Consider the following 12,971-nt stretch of genomic DNA (forward strand, 5'->3'; position numbering starts at 1 on the left):
TCAAAATACAAATAAGCAATACAGTAATTAATAGATGATAATACAAGAATAAACATTGTGTTTCACATACAATGCCCACCCCATATATACACACATATACATGTAAGACATACATATGTACACAGTAATATCTCAAACATCCAACTACTTGCCCCCTAGCTTATACATTAGGGCATTTCCAGTGAACACTGTTGATGCCCTCAACACCCTTTCTTCATCACATGTTCTTCCTGCTCTCCCTGTCGTATGTGTGAGGAAGCTCAGGCTCTGAAACTCTGAGTGACGCAGCCCAGGACTCTGAGCTGGCCTCTGAACCTAGCCTGTCTGACTCTCAAGACCATGGAACTCAGCCACTGCACTCTAAGGCTGCCATTGTCAAAGTCATCCTTCTTAGAGGCGAGGAAACTAAGGCAGAGAGATTTAAGACACTGCCCAAGCTCACACTACTACTGAAAAGCGCAACTGGTATTAAAACTCACACTATATCAATTTATTTACAGCCTACTTTTTAGTCTCCAATTAACATGATAACAGTAGCCATGTTTAACTTAGTTTCTTGTGAAACTTATGAGAAATTTTATCTCTCTCTTTTTAATTACAGTAGGCACTTTTTACCAGACAATTAAGGGAATAGTTTAATGAGAAGTGACTATTTTACCTAGAGCAAAGGCTGTTCACCTTGCTTAGCATCAATGTGGCTCCTAAGAATGCTCTGTGAATGAAGCTTCCCGTGGATTAAAGTGTTGCTTCTCAAACCTCAGTGGCCACACTGATCACTTGGGGATTTTGCTAACGTGCAAGGCCTGGAGATTCTGCATATCCAAAGCTCTGGGTAATGACCATTCTGTTTGTCCTTTTAGGACATACCCTGAGTAGAAAGAAACTAAAAGGACCCTCGTTTTTCACTGGGATCTTGCATTGAATCTTTTTTGAAATTAAAAGTCCTTGAGATATCAGTTTCATATAGTTTTATTTTGATAGCTACTCCTAAAATTGGAACATATCTAAATATTTTTGATTCTCCAACACTTACTTTCACATTAGATTTCATTTACAAGACTAGGTCAGGCAATGATTTGTTTCAGGATCTACATGTTAGCCAGGGTGTGATTTCCAACACCTAGACGAGAGTGTCCATTTAGGAGTTATTTGAGCATACAGTGGAGAATACAAAAAAATAGGATGAGAAGGTTTGTGAATACACACGTATGTACTATATATGAAGAAAAAGCAATCAAAGTTTATTGACTAGCAAACCTCAGTTGAGAGATGTGGCATCTTATCATATATCCAAGGAAGCATGAAATGTACAATTTGAGAAAGAAAAAATAAACCTTATAAAATTCATATCACATTTCACAATCCTGAAAATTGCACGGGTTTTACACATTCCACATTCTGCATTGCTGAGTTTATCACAATCTGATAAAAACACACGGTTACCTATTCATTGAAACTTTAAAAAGTCTTAATAGTTCAGTGGTGAGTGTGATCATGTCTAAAAGAAATCAGACTGTTAATGTAGAAATTTATTTTATAAATGTATATGTTTCTCCAAGGCTTCTTTTCTTTAACTTGACCTTTCCTGGACATGAACTTCCCTTGAAAATGAGGAGCAGGAGAGCACCCGCAGGCATTTAGAATCGGAGGACCTGTACCCGCATCCCACCATGGACATGCAACATGAATGTGCCTGGGGTCAGTGATTATTCCATCTCTCTAAGTCCCAGTTCCCTCAATCACTAGCTCTCAAAATTGTTGGCATTAAATTAGGTGCAAAAAAACCCCACTTGGTAAATCAAAACATGTATGAAAATAGGTTCTTAAATTTTTTTTACATACAAAAATCTGGTTGGACATGCAACAATAATCAAAGGATGCTTAAGTCATTGTGTGAAATGTTGATGAGGAAGAGTATTTTTACTGAGAGTATTACCTCACAGATTACTTGCAGGAGGGGTAAGAGGACCAAGCTGTACTTCTGCCTGAAGTCACTGATCATCTTTGGCACCATTAAAAGTGGGGCAATAATAATAACAACAACAACATATGCATCTTGTGATACAATTAGCCGTGCATAGCACTGAGAACACAGCCTGAATGGAATCCCGTCTTTTGGTTTAACTCAGGTTTATGCAGGAAGACAGGGAATAGAGCACCAAGTGTAAGACACAGCAGACAGAAGCAGTCAGTCCAGTTTAGGATGTGAGCCGTGTCACAGGACAACTGAAAGATTTTCTTGCAGGAAAATAAAACATTTTTGGGTGGGGGTCAGTGGTAGATTAAAAGTGACTAAAGAGACATAAAAATTAACTGCAATTTGTGGACCTTGTTTGGATCTTTGTTGATACAAACCAATGGTCAAAAGACCATGTGTGGTTTAACTGGGGAAACATGAAGATATTACTGTTAGTAGTTTTAGGTGTGCTCATGGCATCATGGTTATGTACAGAACTGCTGAGAGATGCAGATGAAATATTTTGGGAAGAAATGTCAGGTATTTTAAATACCTGAGAAGAAAAACCATGTGTCTGTTAAGATCTTTATAGTGGAGCACAACAACATGTTGTCAAGAGGATGAAAAAGGAGAAAGAAGAAAGAAAACAAAGAGGAAAAAAAAGGGTGTTTTCTACCTAAAAGGCTAGAGGGTCTTAAAAACTTTTTCGACTCTGGAGCTAGGAGCAGCAGCAGGTCCAGGGCCATTTCTCTATCTGTAGAGTTAAGCTATCTTCTATTTTAGTCTCTTGGAAAAGTGGGGACTTCCTAGGGAGGAAAAAAGGCAAATCTTGGTCCATGTACTTCTCAAAATAAGCAATCTTCATTCTAAACTCCTGAGAGAAGAAGCAATTCAATAAAAAGATCTCATATTCTATTGGTCCCATGGGCTAATAAGTCTTAAAAGTATCCTCCTTTGAGCTAAAATCAACTACATTTCAATCTGATGTAAATGTGCTTTTGTGAAATGCAATAAAAGGGCTGAATTAAATCCAGTCAGCCATTTAAAAATTAAGAGGGACCTAAGAAATTATTTACCTATTTTTCCCTGTAGGAAATTTTATGCACTAGTAATTCAAATATAACTGAACTTCATACGTTTTACTATTCGTTGGCCTTGTTCTTTGTCAGAGATAATAGTGAAATAAAGTTTTGTTTTCCTTTTTTCAAGAATAGAGCACTCCATAAATACCATTACCTACAAACTTTAGGTCCATCCGCTAAACCCACCCAGTAATGAAATGGAACCAAACAGTACTGGTTTCCAAGGATTTTAATTTTGTGATGAAAGAAAAGAAAGACTGTTCTTTGTCCTTCCAGTAAAATATAAATATGTTGAACACTGATTTAAAATGCTACAGATAGTGGTTGTAATTTGAGTTACAAAATGCTGCATGTGGCCCTGGCTGGCGTGGCTCAGTTAATCAGGCCTCATCCTGCAAACCAAAATTTCATTGGATCTGAGGTCAAGACACAAGCCTAGGCTTGCTTGGCTGCAGGTTTGGGCCCTGGTTGCGCAGTATATAGACAATAACCAATCAATCAATGTTTCTTTCCCTCTCTTTTTCCCTTCCTTCCCCTCTCAGTGTATATGAATATAAAAACGAATGTAGTTCTCAGTAAAAAACTCCAAATGGTTTAATCAGTTAAAGGTTGACCCCTTTGAATGTAAATTAAAAATCTCATCCAGGAAGGGCCAAGAAATGCACATTACCTTTTTAACACTTAATGCATTCAAAGTTAAACTCAATACTTTTCTCTAAATAAAATACAGATAAGCAAATTACTTCTGACTTCATAAGCAAGGAAGACTTATTTGGATCACACAAAAGACAAGAATCTTCTCAGATAAGATCAAATTCAAGGAGTTCATCATCACCAGGCCCTTATTATATGAAATGTTAAAGGGACTTATCTAAGAAAAAGAAGTTAAAGAAACATGAACAGTGAAAGGACAACAAACTCACAGTTATGAACAACCACACCTAAAACGAAAGCAAACTAAAAGGATAGCTAGATCAGGAGTGGAAACATAGAAATGAAGATCTCAAGGAGGGTTAGCAACAGGGGAGTGGGAGGAGGAGAAGGGGGGAGAAGGTACAGAAAATAAGTAGCATAGACAGTAGATAGAAAATAGATGGGGGGGGGGCAAGAATAGCATGGGAAATATAGAATCTAAAGGACTTGAGACACATGGACATAAACTAAAGGGGGGGTAATGGTGGGGATGAGGGGTAGGGTGGAGGGGAATAAAGGGGGAATAGAACAACTGTAACAGCATAATCAATAAAAAAAAGACAAGGAAAAAAAATAAAATAAAATAAAAACTAAAAAAAAAAAAAGAATCTTGATAAGATGCACAGCTAACTGGGCAAAACAAAATTTGCCCTTTTATACTGGATATCCCTCAGTCTCAATAAATTACTTGAAGATGAATTCTTGGTTTATCTGAAGGCTAACTGTAAAAATAAATATAAACTTAGAAGTTTTTTTCCAGCTAGTAGGGTGAAAAGCTTTTAATAAAATGTTAGGTTGAAAAAAAGAGCAGAATATAAAAGCATATAGACACTACAGAGTAGAGTATCCAGGTATTAGTTTAGTCATTGTATTTATACCTCACATGTATTATATACCTATATATTATGTATATATATATATATTAGATATATAAATTTAGTAAACTATATTTGTCTACCTATATTTACTAAAAGCAAAAAGCAAATAGTAGGCAGTAGGTGGTATATAAGTGTGTGTGTGTTTGTTTATTTGTTGTGGGGATATATAGTTGTGTGTGTGCACATGTGCCCAAAACATGTCCTTAGTGCTTCTCTGTGTAACATCTTCTTTGCAGGATTTCGATATATTGGGATGATATTATTTGTCAGTACCATGCTTGTTCCACAGCTGCTCTGCCTGGCAAGCATGAAGGAAGATCTTTGGGAAAGCAAACAGGAAAGAAATCTCCATCCAAAAACAAATGTATTCTTTTTTTTTAAAAAAAAGTTCCTGTGTAGCTTTATAAAAAGGGAGAGATGAAGTAATGTGGGACCAATTAGCTTTTACCTTGCTTCGATGTTATTTCCAGCTTTTCCTACAAAAAAATCCATCTCACTTAAAATTAGCATATACAATACCCAAGACATTTCTGCAAAGACAGGGTATACTTTCACACAGCATGCAGCTCCCAAGGACATAGTTCACAAAAACTAGGACAGTAGATCAAATAGCAATGGTGGCAGTAGTAGTCAAGGCACACATGACATTATGGCTTAATATAGTGCTAATGTCACAAATGTCTAAACGCTGTCCTCAAATGATCTTCAAGGTGAAATAGGCCCATGATGGCCTCAGTGTATAAGCATCTGCAGATCTTAGGGAACCAGTGACCCACCTGGTCCCAATCAGTATACCACCTGCTGCTCTATTGTTAAGAACGCCTGTGTGTGCCTCGGGTAGCTTTCCAGGTATAGACTGGAAAGGAGGCTCAGAGACTCCCCACCCTTGAGTTGAATTTAGTCATTTTCTTGAATATATGCACAGTGCTTCCCAAGACATCACAATAGTCATGTATGCAATTCCTTTTTAAATAACTCATAGAATAGCATCCTTCACCTCATCCTCTCAAACCTCAGCCACAGCATTCATGCGCTAACTCAGGAAATAGTTACCTGAAGCTCATTATCTACCAGGCACTGTACTAGGTACTGGGGGGTGACTAGAAAAGAATGCATTTTTTCTCTACCCTCAAGGGTCTTTTACACTCTCTCCCATTCCACTCCACACCTCCTCAAACCCATCCCCCCAAAATAAAACTCCTTCTTTTCAACTCCCCCTGAAAGTCAAGGTTGGTAGTTGGTTCCAGATTCATACTAAGGTTCACAGTTAAAATTTATTTCCATATTGGGTTAGAAAACACCATCCCATCTGCATCAGTTAAGTCTCTCCCATTTTCTCACCCCAAGGCAAATAACAATTTAAAAATATATATATAAAGCAGAGAATGGACATCTGGAACATGATATCAATATGACTCTTCAGTTTCAAAAGGGAAAATTACTCCTAGTCAAATTAAAAAAAAAGCAATCTGAAAGTCTGGCAATACTTCCTTTCTTCCTGTATTCAAAGTGCCAGACTTTGAATACAGCAGAATGAGTTCTTCTAGCTTAAATCCTTATTTGCAGACTTCTTATTTACAAACAATAGTTGGACCAGACATATAATGTTATTACGGGTTTTGATTCTCAGCTGGAGTCCGCCCCAAGTCTTTAAGAGCAGGACAGCAACTGAGTTTTCACTGCCTTCTTACCCCAGAGCCCCTACCTAGCCACCACTGAGCACCCATCCCTACTGAGCGCCCATTGGATGCCAGCCACTGTCCAAACAAAAAGCTCTTTAGGGGCCTTGTATTCTTGTAAGGATAATATGCATAAATTAAATAACAGTACAAGTTATACACACTGTTGGAAAATGATAAATGCTCCAGAGAAAACTGAAAGCAGAAAAGGGAATATGAAATTCTGGGGATGGGCTACAGGTGGTCAGGGGTATCCTTCCCAAGAAGGCAATGTCTGAACAAGGACTGAAGGAGGAGGGAGTGGACTGGATAATTGGGGCAAGACACTTCCAGGCAGAAGGAGCAGCACGTGCAAAGGCTCTGAGTTTGAGGGGTGCCTGACACCTTTGAGAAACAGCGAGTAACCAGCATGGCTGCGAGTATGGGTGAGTGTGCTGGAGAGTGCGGTCCGGGAGGCAGTGGGGGAGGCAGAACAAAGGGGACCCTTCATATCTGTCACATTAATAGCAATACTAGTAATAAACAGTAGTGAATTGTACGGTAGTTGGTGTCCATCGAGCTTTTACTATGTGCTAAGTGCAATTCCAGATGGGTTACCTGTATTACCTCCTTAAAAATGCAAAACAATTGGTTTTTCTGCAGTAGATCCAAAACTCTATAAAACGGTTTCCCAAAAAATATTTTTCCTGACCTAACATGGCTAAAACCTTTGCTAAATGATGCAATTAATTTAACTTCCTTATGCATCTTAAAAATAAAAACATAATTCATCCTGGCTGGTGTGGCTCAGTGGATTGAATGCCAGCCTGTGAACAAAGGGGTCATCAATTCAATTCCCAGTCATGGTACATGCCTGGGTTGTGGGTCAGGTCCCCAGTAGGAGGTATGCCAGAGGCAACCACACATTGATGTTTCTCTTCCTCTCTTTCTCTAATTACAAATTAGAAAGTATTTTGAAAATACCTCCTAAACACACCAAAAAAAGATTGTCCAGTTCAACCCAAGAAACACTTATTGAGCACCTTCGTCAGGTGCTAGGAAGATGAAGACAATCCCAGGTGCTCCCCTTGGGATTTTGCAGTTTACAGCACTGATACGATCTCAGACCTCAGAGATGAAGGGAAGTTTGGCCAAGTGCACACAATGATACAGAAGGTGCCAGATTAAACTTGTGCTTACTTTTTAGGAAGTTGCTCACCAAAAAAAAAAAAAAAAAAACCCCAGCAGATATCAGCTTTAAAGAGAATTTCTAATATTCTAATACTAAATTGTCTACAGATGGTAGCACTTTATCATAATCCTAACATTATAAAGTGTTTCTACCACCTCAAAGCTGATTTGAATCAGAATTACCTGGGGGAACTTATTAAAAGCACATTTTCCCAGGCCCCACCCTTTGGAAATTCTGATTCACAAAATTGTGCTGGGGCTTCAGGAGAGAGTGGTGGTCTGGCAGCTTCGTGGAGGCATGAAGCACCAGACTAAGCTGACTCCAAGAACAATGAAGGTAAAATGCAATTAATAAATGGTGTCTTCTCGCTAAAAAAAAAAAAAAAAACAGACTGTTACGCAAGCCTGCTCTCTGATCTTCTAAATACCGAGAACACTAATGTCACCAGTAACATCGTGCAATGGCACAGCCAGCAGCATATCTTACAACCTGAAATGGGGGTTCTTGCTGCAGTTTATGAAAACTTGAAAAATAAGTGACTAAGGGCTAACTAGGAAAATCACACGTGCGAAATTTCCAAAAATCACTGACTGTGCCTCTTCACTCAAAAAGTATCAGAACTGGAGTTCCTGGATTTTTTCTCAATAAATGCTCCAAATCTATGTTTAACTTTCTTTGTGATTGAACACCCACACTTTTATTGGCTCTTTTAACACCCTAAATGTATAGGATGTTTCATGGAAATTCAAATGACAACTTCTCCTTTCCTTAAGTCATCTGCAGTAGTCTCAAGTTGGAGGCCCGGTAAGAATCCGAGCAATCACACTCGCCGGCAGGAAACTGCTCTACAAACAGCCTGGCCGACTGTATAACATCTGACGCTTCACTTGGAAAGATGGGCGACAGTTTCGACCAGATTAGTACAGAGACACATTGTTAGACTGATTCACAGATGTGCAGCATTAAACGTGCATCTTCGAATAGGACCTTGAAAATCATTTTTAATGCTTGAAACATTTTTAATGCTTCAATGCATGATCAAAAATCCCACACATTTATCAAAATTTTATGCTATGCCTAGCATTCTGCTAGAGTGGTAAGACAGATCTCGTCTAAACCTTAGCCTTAAAAAAATAACAGATTGGTATGTCTGCAAATTTAGTAACCACTACTACCAACGTCCTGAGTATAAATGTTTCGGGCTGGGAATGGACACATCGTTCAGTGAAGGAAAAAGAAAGCATTGGGTTAAGTTTTGATTCTTGACTCATCAGAAAACACGGGCTGGGGAGCTGTCAAAGTATTCTGGACAGATTCATTGCTGTGTACTAACCGCTGTTGTAGAGAGCAGAAGTAGGGGAGGAGGGGACCAAGAACTTTTTAAACGCCGCAGAAAGCTTCCCCTTGCTATCAAAAGAACTAATTAGCAAGGATTTGCCTGGACTGGTGAACAGTTTGCTGATTTAATCTGGTGGAAATGCAAAGGTAAACTCACTGTGGGTTAAATAAGTCCAACTTGAAGCCAAGGACCAGGTTCAGAGAAAGACCAGCCTGGTCGGGAGCTGACTCGCTCTCACTTCCAGAAGGAGCCCAGCCAGCCACCTGCATCCAACTCGGGTGCAGGCAGCACACTGGTGAGGGGCGGCGCGGCCGGCCGGCCTCCCGCAAACATCTCCTGACCATTCGGTACAAGCCTAATACGCACGGGCTGGGCATTCCAGCCGCGCGGGGGAGAAAGGCAACTGGGAGGGCCGGGCGGTCCAATTGCTGAGCAGCTTGGTGCAAAGGACGCTGGAGAGAAGCGCCCTCGTGTCTGACTCTCCCCTAAGGCGGCAGGGGTTGTCCGCTCGCGACCCTTGAGCCCTGTCACTTCTCACCGGGCCGGGGGGTCAGGAAGTCTGCAAACTAAGTGGGGCTGCGAAGAGGGAAAGTGGGGAAGCGCCAGTGGATTCTCTTGTCTGAGAGGCAAAGAGGATGGGGGGAGGGGTGTGGAGTGGCGGGCAGCGATCCGACTGCAGTAACTAATTTTTACTCCAGCTGCCGTCGGCGAGAGTGAGCAGGGCTCCGTGGGGTGCAGACGGGACCCCGGCTTCCTCTCGCGCTCGGTCCCTCCAGGCCCAGCCCGCCGCCCACCGGACGCGCTCCACTCACCCCGCTCCTCCGCCGGCAGCCGGCCCGGGGCGGAGACCAGGAGCAGCAGCAGGGCCAGGAAGCCGCACCGGGCGGCCCCCGCCGGCGCGCGGCCGCCACGGACGCCAGTCACCATGGCCCCGCCGGTCGCCAGCTCCGCAGGCCCGGCCTCCCAACCGCGGGCGCAGCGCCGCCGCTGCCCCGGCCGCACCACCTCCTTCGCGGCAGAGCGCGGCCCCGGGAGTGGGCAAAGCTGCCGCCCGGCACCGAATCCCATTGGGGCAGCCGCCCGGGCCGCCGGGGGCGTCTCCCGCCCCGCCCAGCTCGCCCCGCGCGCCGGCCCCCAAAGGAGGAAGTCCGCTCCCCGGCGGCTTCGGTCAGAGAGCCGGGAGGCTGCGAGGAGCACCCGGCTTTCACACTGGCTTTTCCCTCTGCTCCTCCTCCCCCAATGCACTTGAACCTGGGAGCACTGAGGTCACCTGGCCTCGCCACCTGCCTCGAGACGCGCGGTGTGCGGTCCTCCCCCAAGTGCTAAGCGCACGGCGAGTGCGCCATAAAAAAAAGTGGGCATGCCCCTGAGGGACCCGAAACGCGATGATAGGATCATGATGATGACAGTTAAGATCTAATTCAAGTCCATTCATTCAAAGTTAAGATCCAGCAGTGTGCTTGCCAGACACAGTGCCATTTGCAACTGGTGCCGTGAAGAGTGCTAGTGAAGCACGTTCTGGGGGGAATTGATTAGATGGCAGTTGAGGAGACTGGAGGTAGGGGCGAGGGGAGGGGGTAGGCATCAACCGGGAAAGACTTCTTAAGCAGTGACACTTAAGCTGAGAATCTGCAGGTGAGTGGGACTTGGTTAAACGGAAGGCGGCGGCGGGTGGGGGTTTGGACAGAAGAACAGACTCAGGTGCCAAGGACCTGAGGGAGGAAAGGGTCAGGCAGGCTAGCTGCAACAGGTAGGTGCATGACCAGACATGGAACCCCCAACACAGAGCTTGGGCCAGCCAGAATGAGGAGGGACTGGGAGGCCACCTGAAGGCTGTTTAATTTGATCCTTAGGGAATGGGCAGCCATGGAAGGTTCAGAGAGAGGAGTGACAAGATCTGACTCTGGGCAGGAGTTTGAAGAAGGGCTTGGGAGAGGGCAACTTGAAAGTAGAGAATTACAAAGTTATTGAATGGGGACGGGGCAGTGAAAATGAGCAAGAGACGAAATACATGTTTTAAAGACTCCCCAATGTCTCCTGCAGCTTGCAATCCTCCTGTGCTTTCTCCACTCGCTACCTAATGCACTGTCCCAGGGTGCCGCAGTTTTCCTGGCTAACATGCAGCCAAGGCTACACCTGTGGGTGCAGAGAGGAGGAAGTGTTGGCAGGGGTTGGGGAACAACAGTCCTTCCCAGGTCAAATCCTGGCCTGTCACGTACTCTTTGGATACCTGTACGAAAGAAACCTGAATAGATTCCTTTGATACACACATTCCTTTTTTTTCTGTCTATTTTTTTACTAAATAAAAATGATATTGAAATCTCAAATGAGATTGTCTTTGGGGTTATACTTTCTTGGAAGCAGCAAAAATTACAGGAAAGAACTTGGGCTTTACAAATAAGACTTGTCCAAGTCTGATTCCTGTATCGGTCACTGGTGGGGATGGATTCTCTCTGGGCCTCAGTTTCTTTGGGGAAATACCCAATGAATAGTAGGGTTATCCTTTGTATTGGAAGTAGATTCATGCCCATGAAAATATCAAATACTCTCACATACAAAATGCAGAAGGATACTTCAACATGTTGAATCACTTCCTAACTTCAGCCCTCCCTGTTTCTCCGTTCTCCTTAGTCTTTCTAAGGAGGTGAGTGTGGGCAGGTGCTGTTGGCCTCTAGGTGTGGCTCTGTCGATTATGTATGAAGGAAGACAATAAGAGCATTGATTCCTAGTGAGGAATTCACATGACCATGCAGGTGGGCTCCCAGGGTTGACCTTTTCCATTTCAGATAATACCTTAATAGGAATGAAGTGATCTATACCAGAACAGGGGAGAGTTTTAGGATCTGGTAACTATGAGAAAACAAAAGGTAAGGTGGATCCTAGAGCTTTTATTGTGCCATATTTTTCCTTGGAAAAATAAAAGAAACTCTCTAGTTAAAAGCATGGTAAAAGAAGAATATAAGACTTCCAGTGAAGATGGAGGTATAGGTAGACATGCTTCACCTCCTTGGACAACCACAGAGAGAACTACAACTAAACCTCAAAACAATACCCAGAACTGTCAGAAAATCAAACTGTGTGGAAGTCTGACAGCCGAGGATTTAAACAAGTCACATTCATTCAGACAGTTAGGAGAGGCAGATTCACAGAGACGGGCAGAGCAGCAAGGAGATGCAGTGTGGCATGGAGTGGCAGAAGGGGCAGTCCCTCCCACATTCATGTGTGCTGGATGAAAATTGGGAGGGATACCTTGGGAGTGAGGATCCAAGCCCCAGGCCAGACTTCACAACCCAGGGTTCCAGTGCCAGAAAGATAAATCCCATAACTTCTGGCTGTCAAAACCAGTGGGGTTGGGGTGGTGGAAGAAACTGCAGGATTCTCAGGAGACTTTAAAAGAACTTAAAGGGCCCCCACAGTCTTAGAGTGTATGCAAACTCACCCACTCTGGGATTCGGCATCAGGGCAACAGCTGGAAGGGCACCAGATGCATATGGGGAGTGGGTAAAATGACTGGAAATGGGACAAGTGCCAAGCAAACCTCCAGAAGCCAGGGAGCAGCACTGTCCCCCCTCTGAGCCCTCCCTCCACCCCACAGAGCCACAAAGCAGTAAAGCAGGTTGTCTGGTCATAGTGATTACCTAAGGCTCTTCCCCATATAATTTACAGCTACTTTTTCTACAGTGGACCATGCTGACACAGGGAGTCAAAGCAGCTCTACCTAACACAAAGAAGCAAACACAGGGAGACTGGCAAATTGAGGAGAAAAAGAAATATGGCCCAAATGAAAGAAGAAAGCAACCCCCCAGAAAAAGAACAAAACAAAATGGGGATAACTAACCTATTAGATACTGAATTCAAAACACTGGTAATCAGGATTCTCAAAAAACTCATTGAATATGGCAACAATGTAAAGGAATAAATGAAGATTATACTAAGTGAAAGAAAGAAAAATTTACAGGGAACCAACAGTAAAGGGAAGAAAGCTGGGATCAAATCAACAATTTGGAACATGAGGAAGAAACAAGCATTAAACAAGAACAGCAAGAAGAAAACATAATTCAAAAAAACAAGGACAGTATAAGGAGCCTCAGGACACCTCCAAAGCTACCAACATCTGAATCATAGGGATGCCAGGAGAAGAGGTAAAGCAAGAAATTGAAAACTTGAAAAAA

At 42.9% G+C, this 12,971-nt stretch overlaps 1 protein-coding gene across 1 annotated transcript in view; it reads right to left on the reverse strand.

The window, feature by feature from the left end:
• Positions 1-9,970, reverse strand: part of DCBLD1 (discoidin, CUB and LCCL domain containing 1) — a 63,055-nt gene extending 53,085 nt beyond the window's left edge. Inside the window, exon 1 of the mRNA XM_037158081.2 lies at positions 9,612-9,970. Coding sequence (XP_037013976.2) covers positions 9,612-9,867 — 256 coding nt within the window. The 5' untranslated portion in view covers positions 9,868-9,970. The remainder of the gene's footprint in view (positions 1-9,611) is intronic.
• Between the last annotated feature and the right edge of the window lie 3,001 nt (positions 9,971-12,971).

The sequence above is a fragment of the Artibeus jamaicensis genome, unplaced genomic scaffold, assembly GCF_021234435.1.
Source record: "Artibeus jamaicensis isolate MK-2021 breed Jamaican fruit bat unplaced genomic scaffold, CSHL_Jam_final contig_387, whole genome shotgun sequence".
Classification (NCBI taxonomy): domain Eukaryota; kingdom Metazoa; phylum Chordata; class Mammalia; order Chiroptera; family Phyllostomidae; genus Artibeus; species Artibeus jamaicensis.